Source organism: Bubalus kerabau, chromosome 2 (assembly GCF_029407905.1).
Source record: "Bubalus kerabau isolate K-KA32 ecotype Philippines breed swamp buffalo chromosome 2, PCC_UOA_SB_1v2, whole genome shotgun sequence".
Taxonomy (NCBI): domain Eukaryota; kingdom Metazoa; phylum Chordata; class Mammalia; order Artiodactyla; family Bovidae; genus Bubalus; species Bubalus kerabau.
In genome coordinates this window covers 183184506-183204354 of record NC_073625.1, presented here as the reverse complement: position 1 = coordinate 183204354, position 19849 = coordinate 183184506, and the positions used below count along the sequence as shown (strand labels likewise).

The window sequence follows — 19849 nt, the reverse complement described above, 5'->3', positions numbered from 1 at the left end:
TTTTCAAATGAGTTTTCTGTGGATATATGCCAAGGAGTGGGATTCTTGTATCATATGAAAACTCTATTCTTAATTTTTTAAAGAACTTCCATACTGTTCTCCTAGTAGCTGCACCAATATACATCCCAACCAACAGTGTAAGAGGGTTCCTTTTTCTCCAGATCCTCTCCAGCATTTATTATTTGTAGACCTTTTGATGAAGCCCATTCTGACCAGTGTGAGGTGATACCTCATTGTAGTTTTGATTTGCATTTTTCTAACGATTAACTATATTGAGCATCTTTTTATGTGCTTGTTGGCCATCTGTATGGCTTTTTTGGAAAAAAGTCTGTTTAGGTCTTCTGCCCATTTTTTGATTGGATGGTTTTTTGATATTAAGCTATATAAGCTGTTTGTATATTTTGGAAATTAACCTCTTATTGGTCATAGTTTGTGGATATTTTCTCCCAGTTCATAGTTTGTCTCTGTTTTGTTTATGGTTTCCATCACTGTGCAGAAGTTTAATTAGGTCCCATTTGTTTATCTTTCTTTTCATTTCCATTACTGTAGGAGACAGATCCAAAAAATATATTGCTACAATTTATGTCAATGAGTGTTCTGCTTATGTTTCCCTCTAGGAAACATTTAGGTTTTAGATTTAGATCATTACTCCATTTTGATTTTATTTTTGTATATGATGTTAGTCATCAAACTCTTTGTCAATTTGACATGTGAAAAAAGGGTATCTCATTTTAATTTCCAATTGTGCAAAGGCTTGAGCATTTATATTTTCTGTGAATTGTCTTCTTATGTCCTCTGCTCAGTTTTAGAAAAAATTTATTTGTATTTTTAATTGAAGGATAATTGCTTTATAGAATTTTGTTGTTTTCTGTCAAATCGCAACGTGAATCAGCCATAGGTATACATATATCCCCTCCCTTTTGACCCTCCCTCCCATCTCCCTCCCCATCCCACCCATCTAGGTTGATACAGAGCCCCTGTTTGAATTTCCTGAGCCATACAGCAAATTCCTGTTGGCTATCTATTTTACATATAGTAATGTAAGTTTCCAAGTTACTCTTTCCATACATCTCACCCTCTCCTCCCCTCTCCCCCATCTCCCCATGTCCATAAGTCTATTCTCTGTGGCTGTTTCTCCACTGCTGCCCTGCAAATAAATTCTTCAGTACTGTTTTTCTAGATTCCATATATATGCATTAGTATACAATATTAATTTTTCTCTTTGTGATTTACTTCATGCTGTATATAGACTCTAGGTTCATCCGCCTCATTAGAACTGACTTCAAATGCATTCCTTTTTATGGCTGAGTAATATTCCATTGCATATATGTACCATAGCTTCTTTATCCATTCATCTGTTGGTGAACATCTAGGTTGCTTCCATGTTCTACTATTGTAAATAGCGCTGCAGTAAACAGTGGGATACATGTGTCTTTTTCAGTTTGGATTTCTTCAGGGTATATGCCTAGCAGTGGGATTGCTGGGCATATGGTGGTTTTATTCCTAGTTTTTTAAGGAATCTCCATATTGTATTCCGTAGTGGCTATATCAGTTTACCTTCTCACCAACAATGCAAGAACATTCCCTTTTCTCCACACCCTGTCCAGCATTTATTGTTTGTAGACTTTCTGATGATGGCCATTCTGACTGGTGTGAGGTGATAGCTCATTGTAGTTTTGATTTGCATTTCTTTAACAATAAGTGATGTTGAGCATCTTTTCACATGTTTGTTAGCCGTCTGTATGTCTTCTTTGGAGAAGTGTCTGTTTAGGCCTTTTCCCACTTTTTGATTGGGCTGTTTGTGTTTTTGGTACTGAGTTGTATGAGCTGCTTGTATATTTTGGAAATTAATACTTTGTCTGTTGTTTCATTTGCTATTTTCTCCCATTCTGAGGATTGTCTTTTCACCTTGCTTATAGTTTCCTTTGCTGTGCAAAAGCTTTTAAGTTTAATCAGGTCTCACTTGTTTACTTTTGTTTTTATTTCCATTACTCTAGAAGGTGGATCATAGAGGATCTTGCTTTGATATATGTCATCGAATGTTGTGGCTATGTTTTCCTCTAGAGTTTTATTTTCTGGTCTTATATTTAGGTCTTTAATCCCTTTTGAGTTTATCTTGGTGTATGGTGTTAGGAAGTGTTCTAATTTCATTTTTTTTACACGTAGCTGTCCAGTTTTCCCAGCACCATTTGTTGAAGAGGTTGTCTTTGCCCCATTGTATGTTCTTGCCTCCTTTCTCAAAAATAAGGTACCCATAGGTACATGGGTTTATTTCTGGGCTTTCTATCTTGTTCCAGTGGTCTATATTTCTGTTTTTGTGCCAGTACCATACTGTTTTGATGACTATAGCTTTGTAGTATAATCTGAGGTCAGGAAGGTTGATTCCTCCAGGTCCATTCTTCTTTCTCTAGAATCTTTTGGCTTTTCAGGGTCTTTTGTGTTTCCATATGAATTGTGAAATTTTTTTTCTAGTTCTGTGAAAAATTTTATTGGTAAATTCATATGGACGACATTAAATTGTAGATTGCATTTGGTAGTATAGTCATTTTCACAATATTGATTCTTCCTATCCAGGAACATGGAAAACTCTCCGTCTGTTTATGTCATCTTTGATTTCTTTCATCAGCATCTTATAATTTTTGGTGTATATTTCTTTTGTTTCCTTAGGTAAGTTTATTCCTAAATATTTTATTCTTTTTGTTGCAGTGATGAATGGGATTGATTCCTCAATTTGTTTTTCTGATTTTTCATTGTTAGTATATAGAGATGCAAGTGATTTCTGTGTATTGATTTTGTATCCTGCGACTTTACTAGGCAGACGCTTTACTGTCTGAGCTACCAGGGAAGCCCCAAATTCACTGATTAGCTCTAGCAATTTTCTGAAACTGTCTTTAGGGTTTTCCATGTATAGTAGCATGTCATCTGCAAACAGTGAGAGCTTTGCTTCTTCTTTTCTGATCTGGATTCCTTTTATTTCTTTTTCTTCTGTGATTGCTGTAGCTAGGAATTCTAAAACGATGTTGAGTAATAGTGGCGAAAGTGGACACCCTTGTCTTGTTCCTGATCTTAGAGGGAATGCTTTCAGTTTTTCACTATTAAGAATAATGTTTGCTGTAGGCTTATCATATATGGCTTTTACTATGTTGAGGTAGGTACCTTCTATGCTCATTGTTTGAAGAGTTTTAATCATAAATGGGTGCTGAATTTTGTCAAAGGCTTTTTCTGCATCTAAGATTATCATATGGTTTTTATCTTTAAATTGGTTTATATGGTGTATCACATTGATTGATTTGCATATATTAAAGAATCCTTGCAACCCTGGAATAAACCCAACTTGATCATGGTGTATGAGCTTTTAAATGTGTTGCTGAATTCTGTTTGCTAAAATTTTGTTGAGTATTTTTGCATCTATGTTCATCAGTGATACTGGCCTGTAGTTTTCTTTTTCTGTGTTGTTTTGTCTACTTTTGGTATCAGGGTGATGGTGGCCTTGTGGAATGGATTTGGAAGGGTTCCTTCCTCTGCAATTTTTTGAAAGAGTTTTAGAAGGATATGCATTAGCTCTTCTCTGAATGTTTGATAGCATTCTCCTGTGAAACCATCTGCTCCTGGGCTTTTGTTTTTGGGGGGATACTTGTTCACAGCTTCAATTTCAGTGCTTGTAATTTGATTTTTCATAATTTCTATTTTCTTTTTGGATCAGTCTCAGAAGATTGAACTTTTCTAAGAATCTGTCCATTTCTTCCAGGTTATCCATTTTATTGCCATGTTTTTGTTCATAATAGTCTCTTATGATCCTTGGTACTTCTGCATTTTCTGTTGTAACCTCTCCTTTTTCATTTCTAATTTTGTTGATTTGATTCTTCTCTCTCTTTTGTTCTTGATGAGTCTGGCTAAATGTTTGTCAACTATGTTTATCTTCTGAAAGAACCATCTTTTAGTTTTATTAATCTTTACTGTTGTTTCTTTCATTTCTTTTACATGTATTTCTGCTCTGATCTTTTTGATTTCTTTCCTTCTGCTAATTTGGGGGGAGGGGTTGTTCTTTTTCCAGTTCTTTCAGGTGTAAAGTTAGGTTGTCTACTTGATGTTTTTCTTGTTTCTTGAGGTAGGATTGTATTGCTATAAACTTCCCTCAAAATTTTCCCTCAAAAATAGCACTGCTTTTGCTGCTTCCCATAGGTTTTGAGTTGTTGTGTTTTCATTGTCATTGGTTTCTAGAAATTTTTTTATTTCCCTTTTGGTTTCTTAAGTAACCTGTTGGTTATTTAGAAATGTATTGTTTAATCTCCATATGATTGTGTTTTTTTTAGTTTTTTCTTGTAATTGATATCTAGTCTGATAGCATTGTGGTCAGAAAAGATGCTTGATATGGTTTCAGTTTTTCTTCAATTTACTGAGGTTTGATTCGTGAGCCAAGATGTGATCTGTTGTGGAGAATGTTCCACGTGCAGTTGAGAAGAAGGTGTATTCTTCTGCATTTGGGTGGAATGCTCTGAAGATATCAGTGAGATTCATCTATCTAATGTATCATTTAAGGCTTGTCTTTCCTTATTTCTGTTTTGATGATCCGTCCATTGGTGTGAGTGGGGTGTTGACCTCTCCTATTATTATTGTGTTACTGTCAATTTCTCCTTTTATGTCTGTTAGTGTCTGTCTTATGTACTGAGGTGCTCCTATGTTGGGTGCATAGATATGTACAATTGTTATGTCTCCCTCTTGGATTTATCCCTTGGTCATTATGTAGTGTCCTTCCTTATCTCTTGTAGTATTCTTTACTTTAAGGTCTATTTTGTCTGATACGAGGATTGCTACTCCAGCTTTCTTTTGCTTTCTATTTGCATGGAATACAATTTTCCTTCCTCTCAGTTTCAGTCTATATGTGTCTTTAAGTCAGAAGTGGATTTCTTGTAGACAGCATATATATGGGTCTTTGTATCCATTTGGCCAATTTGTGTCTTTCAGTTGGAGCATTTAATCCATTTATGCTTAAAGTAATTATTGATATATATGTTTCTGTTGCCATTTTCTTAATTCTTTTGGGTTTGATTTTGTAGATCTTTTTCTCCTCTTGTATTTCCTGACTATATAAGTCCCTTTAACACTTGTTGTAAAGCTGATTTGGTGGTACCGAATTCTCTTAACTTTTGCTTGTCTAAATAGCTTTTGATTTCTCCATCAGTTTTGAATGAGATCCTTGCCGGGTAGAGTAAACTTGGTTGTAGATCTTTCCCTTTCAGTACTTTAAATATAATCCTGCCATTCCCTTCTGGCCTACAGAGTTTCTGATGAAAGATCAGCTGTGAAAAATATGGGGTATCCCTTGTATGTAACTTGTTGCTTTTCCTTTGTTGCTTTTAATATTCTTTGTATTTAATCTTTGTTACTTTGATTAGTGTGTGTCTTGGCGTGTTTCTCCTTGGGTTTATCTTGTATGGGACTCTTTCCCACTCTTGGACTTAATTGACTATTTCGTTTTCCATGTTGGGGAATTTTCAAGTATAACCTCTTCAAAAATTTTCTCATACCGTTTCTTTTTCTCTTCTTCTTCTGGGACCCCTATAATTCAAGTGTTGGTGTGTTTGATATTGTCCCCGAGGTCTCTGAGACTTTCCTCAGTTCTTTGCATTCTTTTTACTTTATTCTGCTCTTCAGAAGTTATTTCCACCATTTTATCTTCCAGCTCACTGATTCATTCTTCTTCTTTAGATATTCTGCTATTGATTCCTTCTAGAATATTTTTAATCTCATTAATTGTGGTGTTTGTATGTTTACTCTTTAATTCTTCTAGGTCTTTGTTAATTGATTCTTGCATTTTCTCCATTCTGTTCTCAAGGTTTTTGATCATCTTTACTATCATTATTCTGAATTATTTTTCAGGTAGTTTGCCTGTTTCCTCTTCATTTATTTGGACTTCTGTGTTTCTAGCTTATTCCCTCATTTGTGCAGTATTTCTCTACCTTTACATTATTATTTATTTTTAATTTATTGTGTTTGAGGTCTCCTTTCCCCAGGCTTTAAGGTTGACTTCTTCCTTCTTTTTGGTTTCTGCCCTCTTCAGGTTGGTCCAGTGGTTTGTGTAAGCTTTGTATATGGTGAGATTTGTGCTGAGTTTTTTTTTGTGTTTCTTCTGATGAGCAAGGTTGAGTAGGTGGTAATCCTGTCTGCTGACGATTGCGTTTGTATTTTTGTTTTGGTTGTTGTTTGAATGAGGTGTCCTGCACAGGGTGCTACTGGTGGTTGGGTGATACCTGGTCTTGTATTCAAGTGGTTTCCTTTGTGTGTGTTCTCACTATATGATACTCCCTATGGTTAGTTCTCTGGTAGTCTAGGGTTGGAGTTAGTGCTCCCACTCCAAAGGCTCAGGGCTTGATCTCTGTTCAGGAATGAAGATTCCACAAGTGGTTTGTTATGGCATTATGTGTTAGATTAAAACAAATACCCCAATATGAGAAACCAAAGGTGAACCCCAGACAAATGGCAGTTACAAAATCAGGCAAATAATTAAAATAATGGAATATACACATATGCATATACATCCATTAGCAAAATCAAAACAGTCCAACAAAAATAAAATACAATAGATTGACACAGTGAACAGAGCGATCCAAAAGTTATATCTACCAGTTAAGAACAAAACTAACTATAGCACAAACTGGAAAACAAAACTAAAGTAAGGTGCCAAATGAGGAATAAAGAAATGAAAACAAAACTAACAAATATGTTGTGAGGAAAGGAAAGAAAGAAAAGAAAAAAAGAATAGATATGAAAAGTTAAATATAGCTTTAGAAGGAAGATTTATGTTCATTGAAGATTAACTGCAAGAGTAAAGGAACAGTATGAAAAGCAAACAAAGGAGTAAATGTAGAAAAAAATAATAGGTTTTTAAAAGTTAAAAATCAAAATTAGAAAAGAAAAAAAAAAAGATAGAGGAAGAAAAAAGCTCCGTAGAACTGCAAAAGCCCAACATAGAGGCAGAGGTTTATAACAATAAAAAGTGTGATTGAAAAAAAATAACTTAAAATCTTAATTAGATTTCATAGTGCCATTAAAATCATAACTACAACAGAGGCGGGAAAAAAGAAAAGAAAAATCCAAAAGAAACTACAGAAGTCAAAACATAAGAATAATAAATGTTTTTCTTGAATCACTTCTGTCAGGGTCCAGTCACAGTCCCCCTTACCCCCCTAGGGTACCTTCCATCGCTGTGCTGGTCTCTGGACCTGCTGTTGGGGCAGCTCAGATTCTAATCTGGTCTTACTTCTGTGTGTTCTTGCCTCCATTTTCCATCAGAACTAGTGTGTTTTCTTTTGTGGGAGCTCTCAATGTCCTTTTACATATTTCATAGACACAAAGTCTGCCTAGTTGATCATGTGGATTTAATCTGCAGCTTGTATAGCAGGGGGAAGGTTTTGGGTCTTCTTCCATAGCCACATTGCCCCTGGGTTTCATTTGTGATTTATTTCCACCACTGCATGTGGTTTGTCCACAGGGGTTTGCTCCTTAGGCTGCCCTGGAGGACTTGGGGTTGCCCCTGGGAGGGCCAGGTGTGGAGGTGGTGCAGCTGCTTGGGTCGCAGGGTTTGTGGCAGTACCAGGTACTCAGAGGAGTCGGCAACTAGGGCAGCAGGAAATATAGTGCTTCTAAAGAAGGGTATGGAAACCAGTAATGGCCAGTATACTCTAGTGTTCTTGCCTGGGGAATGCCCCCCGACAGAAGCCTGGCAGGCCATAGTGCACAAGGTCACAACAAGTTGAACACGATGGAAACGACCCCACATGCATAGATGGGAAGATTTTTTTTGCTTGTGGCAGGTCTCCCTCTGTGAAGGTTGAGCGTGAAGGTGGCACAGTTGCTTGGGTCTCTGGGACCCTGGTGGCGCCAAGTCTGCAGGGACACAGACTACCTCAGCCACAGGAGTTATGGCCCTATCAGAGTCTTTTTTCGAGCTTCTGGTAGTTGGCGATCAGAAGCCTTTTTGGCTAGTCTTTCTCCATAGCTCCACCTGTTCAGGCCCTTAGAGGGCTCCCTTTTGGGGTATTTCTTTGTTGATCAGCATGTCAGGGACATAGAAGGCCCCCCCACGGCTGGGGTCCTACTCTGTAGATTGGCATGTCAGGCACTTAAACAGGCACCCTGGGTGGGTCCTACTCTGTTCCATGCATCAGTCACTTAAAAGAGTGCCTTGGGTGTGGTCCTAGTCTGTAGTTCGGTGCGTCAGGTCCTTTATGGGCCAGTCTGTTGTTCAGCTGCTGATGTTGGCATGTGTGGAGAGGGAGGCTATGGTGATGGCTACACCCCCTAGTTTGACTTAGCAGTATCAACTTGCTTCCATGGCTGCCTGGCTTTCCTCCACAGTCATTTCCTACCACAGTCTCCTCCCTCACATCCCCTCGGTCCATCTGTCTGCAGTGAACAACAGCTCTCACCTGGGGATTGCTCCACAATCCCTAAGCTCCAGCTCCCAGCTGCTGCACCTTCTAGGGCACCTGCTTCCCTGTCCAGGGTACATATGGCTGCGGCGAGGACTTCTAATTCTCATTGTATTTAGGTTGCCACATATCAGCTGTTTCACTCTCAGCCTTAAATATTTCTCCTCTGACTCAGACAATTGCCCTGATGTGGAGATCGGACCCCTGCTTCAGTTCCCCTGCCCACCGAGGGCAGGTTCAGGCCTAGTACCACTCCTGTTTTTCCCCCTAGTTCCTTCACCCTACCAAGTTTTGCATGGTTCTATATGTTCTTTTCCGCTGGTCTGGTACTCCTGTCCGCTCTCAGTTGGTGTTGTGCACGCACTTGTGTGTCTGAAGATACATTCCTGATGTATCCGTGGAGGGAGAAGTACTCCATGTCCACCTTCTGCTCTGCCGCCTTGTTCTCTCTGTTCAGTTTTGTCTTTCTTTGTTGTATATTGAGACTATGCATTTTTCGATTTTTTTTCCTTTTGTTGTTTATGTTTGTAAATGATTTTTCCTCTACTGGCAAGCTTCTAAAAGGAATTAGGGACTTCCTCAGTGGTCTAGTGGTTAAGAATACCCTTGCCAGTACAGGGGACACAGGTTCAATTCCTGCTCTGGGAAGCCAAGAGGCAACTGAGCCCATGTGCCATAACTACTTAGCCTGCACTCTATACCCCACATGCCTCAACTACTGGGCTTACATGCCCCAACTACTCAAGTCTGAGTGCTCTAGGGCCCATGTACTGCAACAAGAGAAGCCACTGCAATAAGAAGCCCGCAGGCTGAAGTGGAGAAAAGCCGGTGTGCAGCAATGAAGACCCAGGGTAGCCAAAAATAAATAAATAAATAAAAACTTAAAAAATAAATAAATAAAAGGAATCAGATTCAAATGTAAGGGAGCAAGGGTGCTTTGTGGCATATTGGAAATGCACTATATAGCTGGTCCTTTATTTCCTTGGGTTCTGCATCTGCAGAATCAACCAGTTGTAGATCCAAAAAAATCCATAAAGTTCCAAATAGCAAAATGTGAATTGCCACAGGCTGTTAACTGTTTATATAGTATTTGCATTATATTTAGAACTATTTAAATGGCAATCCACTCCAGTATTCTTGCCTGGAAAGTCCCGTGGATGGAGGAACCTGGGAGGCTACAGTCCATGGGGTCACAGTCGGACATGACTGTGCGACTTCATTTTCACTTTCTTTTTACATAGCATTTATAATAAGTAATCTAAGTGAAAGTGCTCAGTGCTTAGTTGCTCAGTCATGTCAGCCTCTTTGTGACTCTGTAGACTGTAGCCTGCTTCTCTCCATGGATTTCTCCAGGCAAGAGTACTGAAGTGGGTAGCCATTCCCTTCTCCAGAAAATCTTCCTGACCAAGGAGTCGAACTCTGGTGTCCTGCATTGCAGGCAGATTCTGTACTGTCTGAGCCACCAGGATGATTTAAAGTATATGGGAGGATGTGCACAGGTTATCTGCAAATATTATGCAGGACTTAATTTTGGTACCCTGGGGTGGGGGTGTTATGGAATCAATTCCCCATAGGTATGGAGGGCCAACTATATTTTGATCTGGTAGTGATTATTACATGAGTGAATACTTGTATAAAATTTTATTGAGATTTAATACAAATTTAAGATAGCAAACTTTGCAGTGTCATATATAAAAAACTTTTAAAACTGAGATTTAGAACCATATCTCAAAGATGTCTTTAAGATATCTTTGATATCTCACATTTGAACTTCTCTGAAATTAATATGTTTCTTAATGTTGTTGACATGTCATAGTTTAATTGGCAGCATTTTATCTTGATTACAGGTTCAAAAAATAATAGTGCATTCTGTTGTTTAATTCAAGATAATCTACTATAAGCCAGGCCGTATAAATAAGATAAAAAAATTGTTTTCTGGGTTCTTGTTTCAAAAATCATTACCTTGAAAATAATTTTTTAAAAAGTATCAGTTTTTTCTAATATTTTTATGGTTTTGTTTATTTAAGTCTGCTTTGTTTTTATAGGTTTCTGTTAAATTTTGGTACTGTTAGTTTTTACCTTGGATACAATGCAATGCAGGATTTTTTCCCTACTATGTCCATGAAGCCAAATCCTCAGTGTGATGACAGAAACTGTAGGAAGCAACAGAAGGAATATAAGGTATATGTCAATGTGTCACAATGCATGAGAGATCATATTGCATAGGACAAAAACTTAAAAAAGAAGAAGTAATTATTTAGACTTGGAATACAAGGTAAATGGATTCTGGATTTTTAAAGTTCTAATTTATTCACCATGCTTTAGAAATGAAAATTTTGTTCAAAGTCCTTTCTTGTTTTTTGTAAGATAAAAAGCTTGTCTGAATTCTGTTTTTAAATTTTAATTTTTTAAGCTAAAATATGGTTGACATACATATTATGCTAGTTTCAGGTGTACCATGTAATGATCTGACATTTGCATACATTATCAAATGATCACTGTGAGAAGTCTAGTTATCATCTCTTCCTATGAAAAGTTATTAAAATATTATTGACTATATTCCCTATGCTGTAAATGCATTTCTGTGACTTATTATATTATTATAGGTTTAGACCTTTTTGTTCACGTCACTTATTTTGCACCCCCACGTTTCCTATGGCAACATTATTTGTTCTCTGTATCTGCGAGTCTGTTTTCCTTTTGTTTTGTTTTTAGGTCCTTTATTTAAGTGAGATTATATGGTATTTGTCTTTGGTTGTCTGACTAATTTCATTGAACATAATGCCTTGTAGTTCTATCCATGCCTTGTAGTTGCAGATAGTAAATTTTTTTATGTCTGAGTCATATTCCATTGTATATATGTACCACACCTTTATCCAGTTATCTGTTGATAGACATTTAGGTAACTTCCATGTTTTAGCTGTTATAAATAATGCTGCAATGAACATTGGATTATATATCTTTTGAGTGTTTTTGTTTTCATTAAAAAAAAAAACAAACCCAGAAGTGAAATTGCTAGATCACATGGTAGTTGTGTTTTTAATTTTTGGAGATACCTCCATACTGTTTTCCAGTGATTGCACCAGTTTACAATCCTGCTAACAGTGCACAAGGTTTGCCTTTTTTCCACGTCCTTGCTAACACTTGTTATTTGTTGTCTTTTTGATGGTAGTCATTCTGACAAGTGTTATCTCATTGTGCTTTTCATTCACATTTCCCTGATGATTAGTGATACATGTCTGCTGGATCTCTCTATGTATTCCGTAAGGTCTCTGTATGTAGACCTTAGAAAAAGTGTGTCTGAATTCTTGATTCTGATCAAGTCTGATGCTTCAGAGAACTGAGAATGAGTAAAAACACCGAAACTGTTTGATTTCTACAGAAAAAGGTAGCAGCACTGCCCAAACAGGAGGTAATTCAAGAAGAAGGAGAAATAATACATGAAGACAATGAGTGGGGTAGGAATTGTTTTATAAATTGAAATGGCAGCAAAAAAAACATTCTTTTATGGGAGGGAATCTAATTATAATTAAGATTATACAAGTTTTGAATGATTATTGCTCATTAAGCTCCTTGAAAGAGGTTTTAAGATTTAAGTTTAACTTTACAGGTATTGAGCTGGTATCTGAGATTTCAGAAGAGGAACTGAAAAAATCTTCAGGTCCAATCCCTGACTTACCTGAAGGAATTATAGTGGCATATACAGTTCCCCAAAAGGTACATCTAATATCTGATTTAACATAAGAAGATAAAAGAGAAAATGTCTATTTATACTCTTCCATCTTCAACCTATTTTATAATGCCAATGCAGTATTTCTTATATTAGATATTTTACATTAAGATTTGTGAGAGAGGTATTTAGTGTTAATATGGAAATATGCACAGCACATTTTAAACTGTTTGAAAATATAGACATAGTTTTGTTCATTCATTGATGGATCGGTGAAATAGATTTTGATTAAGACTACCTTTTCTGTATATTGATAGTTTTAGCCACAATACCATTTAAAAATACCAGTTCAGTAGAGATCTCAAGAAAACTGAAATTACTGCCTTGTAAGTCGAAAGACTGGTGGAGAAAATAAAGGATTTTATCTCTCCTAAAAATTAGAAGGCATATTTATTAAAGAAGGTTTACTTCATAAATTTTTTGAACATAGTTATAGCTTACTGATCCTAAGCATTAAGAACTTTGATTATTTTTTCACCATGTTTCCCTCATTTATTGATAGCAAGAAGATTCTGTACCTGAAGTAACAGTAGAAGATTCTGGTGAAAGCTTGGAAGACCTTATGGCCAAGATGAAGAACATATAAATAATGGACTGGCCTATATTTTATTTCCTGTGTTTAAACCTATTCCCTTGCAATTAAAAAAATCATTTAAAAACTGAGAAAACTTAAGGGAACATCAATTGATGTGTAATCTTCACTGAATTGTTATTAACTTTTTGGAAATACTGTAACTGTTGCTTGTTGCTCCCCTCTTTCAACTAAATCAGAAACTCTCTTAAAACTCATATTTCATTATAGTAAGAAAACTTAAAGGATTATTGTAGGTTAGCCATTGAACTGTTTTGACCTTTTGTGGGGGGCAGTGAGAAGAAAGGACCAATTTGCTGGTATATTCCTTTTCTTTTCAGTAATCCTTTGTAGTCTGTTGCCTGCGGCCATGGACAATAGAATAGTGTGTGATCACATATAGGGAAAGAACAAGAGGTACAGCATGTTGATTATTTAAGCCAGTGGGCACATACTCATTGTGTTTGGAATTGCTCTCTATAAGAAAATTGCCCACTACTACTAACTTGAGCAACAGTGAATTTCAAGTTGTAAACCTATAAAATAAAAACATCCTCTCAAATGTTTCCTGATGAAATATAAGCTGAAATGTAGGCACTGGAAAAGTATGTAAACTTGTGACATATATAATCTAAGCAAGACAGAGGCAAATAAAAAGCAGCTTCCTTCATGGATAGACAGGTAAAGATATTTTCAGGATGTACAAATTGTATTTGTGCACTGAAAGTGAAAGTGAAGTCGCTCAGTCATGTCCGACTCTTTGCGACCCCATGGACACCAGGCTCCTCCGTCCATGGGATTTTCTAGGCAAGAGTACTGGAATGGGTTGCCATTTCCTTCTCCAGAGAATCTTCCTGACCCAGGGATCGAACCCAGGTCTCCAGCATTGTAGAGAGACACTTGACCGTCTGAGCCACCAGGGAAGTCAGCATATCATCTGTCTGAGTCAGTGTGCTTTATTGAGGCGCAAAAGATAAATTTAGGCTTAAGATCACCTAAATTATACCCATCATATGGGCTACCTTCTAATACTTTATTTTATTGAAATTTGATTCCCCGGGTAATTAGTTACTGGCAAAGGCTTGTCCTGGGTAGCAGATAATAAATGAAGCCTAAATTACCTCTGCAATGACTGACATGTATTTCTTCACAGGGAAGAGTATCATTTTCCCTGATCATTGTAATTTGATAAACTGCTTTTCTCTGGAGTTTGCATACAAATAATGAAGGCTTAGAGAGCCTTGGTTAAAGTAAATTCCTAATGGTTTGGAGACTAATAAACATGCATGGGTAACCATTATTGGTAGGCTGTTACTGTGCTTGTCTCCTATTTTGATGATTTTTTTGCTTTGAAGAGAGAATGTCTAAATTCTAGGGGAAAATGTAATTAAAAAGTTTCAAGTACCTTTCCTACTTATGAAATAAGATTCTACAAACTAATTTCAGAAAGCTCCAAATATCAAATATGTTTAATATATTAGTTTTGAGATTTTAGGGTACTGTGATTCTTATGTTTACAGTAATGTCAGGATATATGGGGATAGCTTTCTAGTCTTGAAACGTATTTATGTTGCCTTGCTAGGTCATTGCAGTTATTTTAAAAGTTTAGTATATTCATCTGTAAAATAACTTTTCTAGTTCATAGAGATGCTTTGAATTTCAGAAAAGAAATGCAGTCTTTCTAAATAACATTCCTTTGGTACACTAATTTGGTATAGGCTATACTTACAAGTTTAAGTTTATATAGTTTGATAAATAGCTAGAACCTACCATCTTTAAAAAAAATTTTTTTATTGATGTATAGTTGATTTACAATGTTGTGTTTATGTTCAGGTGTGCAGCAAAGTGAATCAGTTATACATATTAGAACCTACTATCATCTAAAGATTTTTTTTTCTGTTCTTAATTTGTACCCTGCTGGTATCTTATATTTTATAAAATCTTATCTGATTTTTTTCTTACATCTTCCATTAAAGTTATTATTTTAGCAGAAAAAATCTGGTAACAAATATCTTTTGTAATCTAGAGTGCTCTCTTGACAAGTCTGTATGTCATGAAAATTTGTATATGTAGACAGCTGACCATGAGAAATTAATCATCATTGGATTTTACGTTACTAAATAAACCCATAGTGTTTGACCAGATTTATAACACTGTTGCTTCAAGTGTAAAAGATGGAAACACATTCCCAAAATTGCCTTAGCACAAATGCTCTAAATTAGAGTAAAACAAACAATATGTTTAACTTTAATCCCTTTTTAATTTAACGGGAGGTTAATTTATGGTACTATTCAAATGTTTTATGTAGTAAAAAAAGTAAGTATTATGAGTTCCTTTGTGTAAAAATATTACTTCCTGAATACCTATAAACACACTGACCAACCCAAAAATGTAATAAATATTTAAGAATATTAATGAAGCTTTAAGTTCCCCCATCACATGTTTTTTTAGTATTTCTCTTTTTGTAAAGTATTAATGAATGAAAATTAATTATAACTACCATAGTTTAGAGCCTTCCAATTCAGATTTATAATTATTTTAAACCTATGCTTTTCATGTTAAAGGTGTATATTAAAGTATACATAATATTCCTTTTGAGAACCTCTTTTTTTTTGGCCGTGCAGCATGGCATGTGGGATCATAGTGCTGCCTGTAATGGAAGCATGAAGTCCCAACCACTAGACCTTCAGGGAAGTCCCTATTTTTTTTTTAGGCATTCTACATGAAAACATTTGAGTTGGTAGTATAATTAGTAAGATCAAAATATAGTCTTAAAAACTATATTTAAACTTAAACCTTTTGAAATAATCACCCCTCAAGTATAATTAATAACTTACCATAAAGTCACTTTGAATAATGTGTTTTCACTTTTTGTATATTTTTCAAGTCCAAATTTTGTAGGAACAAAGAAAAATGCATATTATCCTTTTGCTAGTTTTTCCTTTTTTTCAGGCTTCTAGGATATTAATCTCAAGTTTAAATTTAAATTTATTATTTAAATTTAAATTCAAATTTATTATTTATGATGTTTTAAATTACTTATACCACTAAATAATCAAATTTTAAACTCTAAAAGGTTAATTCTAAAATCAGTCAGTGTCTGATATATTTGTGAATTCAGTTGCTTTGTACCTTTGATAGCTGGCAAACCCAGAAATATGTGTTATGGTTGTAGTTTATCTTCTTTTTTCCCTGTTGTATTTCTGCCAGAAGGGAGAAGAATGATGTTCATTTTGTAAGATTCTACCTCATTTACTTTAAGTCACCACTGTAGTGCCTTAAAATTAGACCACTGTTTCCCAAATTTATATGCATATGAATCACCTGAGAATCTAGCTACATTGCAGACGCTGATTCAGTAGGTCTGGGGAGAGCCTGTGTGAATTTTTACTAAGCTCCAAGGGTAATACTGATGATTCTGGTCTACAGACCACCTTGAGTAGCCAAGCCTTAGAGAACATTAACCAAAATCCTAAGGAGTCACTGAAGCTCAAGTTGAGCAAACTACTCAGTGAATTAGCAAACTACAATGCTAATTCTTTTTTTTTTGTAGTGTTCAACATTTTTCTTAATTATGTAAATATAATCCTTTTGTATAAACTGGAGTGGAAAAAAACTTGAAATTTCACCTTTATTTTAAAATAGTGAAATATGGTTATCACATCTTTCACCTTTACAATTAATACATGCTGGAATGTTACAAGTATTAAAAATGAAAATTTTATTATATATAAATACATAAATGGCATGAAACAGTACCCCAGATTAGCAATATTTATAAAATCTATAAAAATATTTAATTTTCAATATAAAACGGGAAAGTAATTTGAGTTCGAGATAAATGAAGAGGTAGATTTAGGCCATTTAAGGAAGGAGGTCGTGTCCATACTTTGGGAAAAGTTAAAAGAAGGCCAAAGAGCTTAATTTGTTACTGCAATACTGACTTCAGATTGTGCAAGGACATTCTACACAGTAAAAATAATATACAATGTAGAAAGCACAGAAAACAGTGGGCTTAGCCATATCTGCTCAAGGAAAAGGTAGAATAAAAGACATGTAGCAGACAGAGATTCCTAATACTAGTTCATTTTACAGAAGACAATTCATATGTCCCATAAACATTATCCCTTTATTCCGAAACTTTTCTTTGAGGTAGACAACTGGGCCAGACTGCTACTGAATAGCAAGATGAGGAATGGTGAGGCGAAAGTAGATTTTGAGAGAGAAGAATCATGGAATTCTTGAACTCCTTGTCTTAACTGCTAATAAAGAGTTATAACTGCTCTTACAGAACAGAGACCAATCTACTCTTCATGATCAACTCATGTCATCTTAGGATTCCAAGGTGTCTATATTGGTTCCCACACAATAGGAAAGCTAATTCTTTCAAACAGCTAAAATTAAAATAGTAATGACTCAAACGTCAATGTAGTCCAATATCATACAAATAACCAGTTAAATCACATAGTGAAATTAAATTTTCTTAACAGTTTTTATAAATTTTAAAGTTCCAAATGTTTCTTAATTATTTTATCCTAAGGTGCATTTCCAATGAGTGGTAGTTGCTGGTATCACCTTTGTCCTTGATGAAGGAAAAGATTAGGAGAATGGGTTGTTTTTAAGCTAAATGTATCTCCACTTGATGAGTGTTGGGAAGGAGCTTTTCCACCCAAAAGTGACGTTTCTGCTTCTTTTATTTCCATTGCCCTTTTGTATAGTTCAGCAGCTTTTTCAAAATCCCCTTCTTCATAGCTTTGGGAGAAAAAAAATTCTCAAAATGAGAATATAACCTTTTAACGATTGTAAATGATCTTATAGGATACAGAAAAACAAGTTGTGCTCTTTTTTTCCAAGCTGAAGATTGAAAAACTGGAGGTTTTTATTATTAGTTTTTTATATAGAAAAAGTTACATTTGTTAAATGCTTTCAAATTTTTCTAAAATGCCAACTATCACAGGATTTCCAAGATTATTTCAGCCAATTGCTAGTCATTTAACCATATGACAAAATATAAATAATTCAAAAAAAAAATCCACCTGAAATCTACCCAGAAGTGCTGTCCACCTCACCTTGTAGAAAACCCTGCAGCCAGGTTTTCTGTGCACTGTGAAATCGTGAGTGGTCCCACAGTGACATGCAAGAGGCAGCTTGACCCATTACTTGGAAAGACTCTGGATCATTTCTAGGTTTTGTGTTTTGCCTAAGAAATGATCTTACTTTATATTTTAACTTCAGTTTGTAAGTTTTACTCTGCAACACAAGTCCATTTTCAGGCAGACCAATAAAACAGAATACCCAAATTCTTCTCCTTTTTGTCTGCTGCCAAGTGTCTTATAGGGGCACCATTAAGACTACATTGTAATGGGTACAGTGAAACTGCTAAAGGAAGTTGGCATCCTGAGGTAAATATAATGCAAAAGTCAACATGGTAAATCCACTTTGAGAATAGCAAATTGCCGATTACCCCCAGAGCCAGTTAGCTGCAAATATAATCCATCCTCTTATTTGTCATGATACTCTACAAAATATGTGCCACCTTCAATTTCACTTCTGGATATTATTTCAATGTCTCTTGAACTAGATCAGCCAAAAATAAACCCTCTGTTCTAATAAAAAGCATATCAGCAATAAATATTTTGTGGGGTTCTATGATGAATCAAAGATGTCCTAAAAGGGATTTTGGCTATATGAGGAAAGCGAAAAATTCTTACCTAAGCACAGCTAAATTTTTTAGTGTTTCTCCAACTCGAGGATGCATCCGACCCAGGCTGTCCTCGTAAATCTTTAATGCTCGTTCATATAACGGCAAGGCCTCACTGTGTTTTTTCTTATTAAAAAAGAAACAATGCTCATTTGAACACACTGGGTTTCTGAAATTACTTTTAAGGTACTCTAGACTGAGCTGACCTACTTGGCTAAGCACTTTAAAAGAGTTAATATCCTCCTACAAGATGTAGATAAACTGATTAATTTGGGAGTAATCGTAATTGGAGAAGTAGTATAATAAAATTCAGAAACTTAAGTTTTAGACCTGGCTTGGTAACAACTGACATTAATCCAATTATATAAGCACAAACTTCTTTGTGGTACCCCAGGGTACCATATCTCTTACTCATGACAAGCAAATGATACATCTTGGGAACAATATCAGATAAAGAGATGTAGGGAGTCTCCAGAAATAAATAAGCCTATGCAATGAACTAAACACAGTATTTCACACTAAGAAGAATGGACTGTCTTACAGTTGTAACTTTAATAATTTCTCAAGTATTAAAGGGAACATTAGTAGATAACCTTAAATGTCCTTTAATTATTTTTACTGTGTCATATCTAATACATGTTTACCTATATCTAATACATGTTTACCTATATTTCATATGTTAAAACTATTCATTTGTAAAGCATTACATTATGGGAACTTACCATTTGGCTATAAAGAACAGCTAAGTTCACCAAGGCAGTAGCTACACTTGGGTGCTTTGGGCCAAAGGATTTCTGCCGGATTTCAACAGCCAGCTCATACAAAGGTACAGCTTTGTCAAGTTTCCCCTAAAACACAAAAGTGAAATCTAACAAAAATATTAAAGCAATAAATACTTTACGATCAGAGCTTGTTCCATAAATACAGTTTTATGGTAAAAAGTAATTTTGAGGAAAAAAGTTCAGAAATATTTTCTCCCAGTTTAATGGATAAGTTTATGGGTATCTGAAATCTAATATGTAAGTAAAGCTATATAGAATATAAGAACATTTTATCTGATAACTCAGAAAGTTCTTTAGGATCACCCATTATAACTTTCTGGTGATGTAAACATGCCAGTTAAAGTATGTTTGCTGCTATATGTAATTTAGAGATAGCATCAAAGTTTTTATTTTAAAACTCATTTTCCACCAAATCCTTTCCAGATTTTTCTGATTATTTCTTTTTTACTTGAAATTTAGGTAGAAATAGCAACAATGGATCCTTTATACTGAAACATCAACTTCGGTACTAGGAGGGTTAGCAACAGTCCCACAAAGTCTATTCAACTCTGTAACCACACTAAATGAAAGCAGTTTTTTCTCCTGATTTTCGTTTGTCTTAAAGACAGCTATAAAAAATCCAAATATCACTTA

General features: G+C 35.4%; 2 protein-coding genes across 2 annotated transcripts in view; one reads left to right on the top strand and one right to left on the bottom strand.

The window, feature by feature from the left end:
• Window positions 1–14877, top strand: part of UBA5 (ubiquitin like modifier activating enzyme 5) — a 30521-nt gene extending 15644 nt beyond the window's left edge. The window contains exons 9-12 of the mRNA XM_055569682.1: window positions 10478–10613; window positions 11815–11890; window positions 12043–12149; window positions 12665–14877. Of these exons, the coding sequence (XP_055425657.1) occupies window positions 10478–10613; window positions 11815–11890; window positions 12043–12149; window positions 12665–12748 (403 nt within the window). The 3' untranslated portion in view covers window positions 12749–14877. The remainder of the gene's footprint in view (window positions 1–10477; window positions 10614–11814; window positions 11891–12042; window positions 12150–12664) is intronic.
• Window positions 14878–16390: 1513 nt separating this feature from the next.
• NPHP3 (nephrocystin 3) overlaps window positions 16391–19849 on the bottom strand; it is a 51572-nt gene continuing 48113 nt past the window's right edge. Inside the window, exons 25-27 of the mRNA XM_055569677.1 lie at window positions 19157–19282; window positions 18445–18560; window positions 16391–17485 (exon numbers count right to left, since the gene is read on the bottom strand). Of these exons, the coding sequence (XP_055425652.1) occupies window positions 17305–17485; window positions 18445–18560; window positions 19157–19282 (423 nt within the window). The 3' untranslated portion in view covers window positions 16391–17304. The remainder of the gene's footprint in view (window positions 17486–18444; window positions 18561–19156; window positions 19283–19849) is intronic.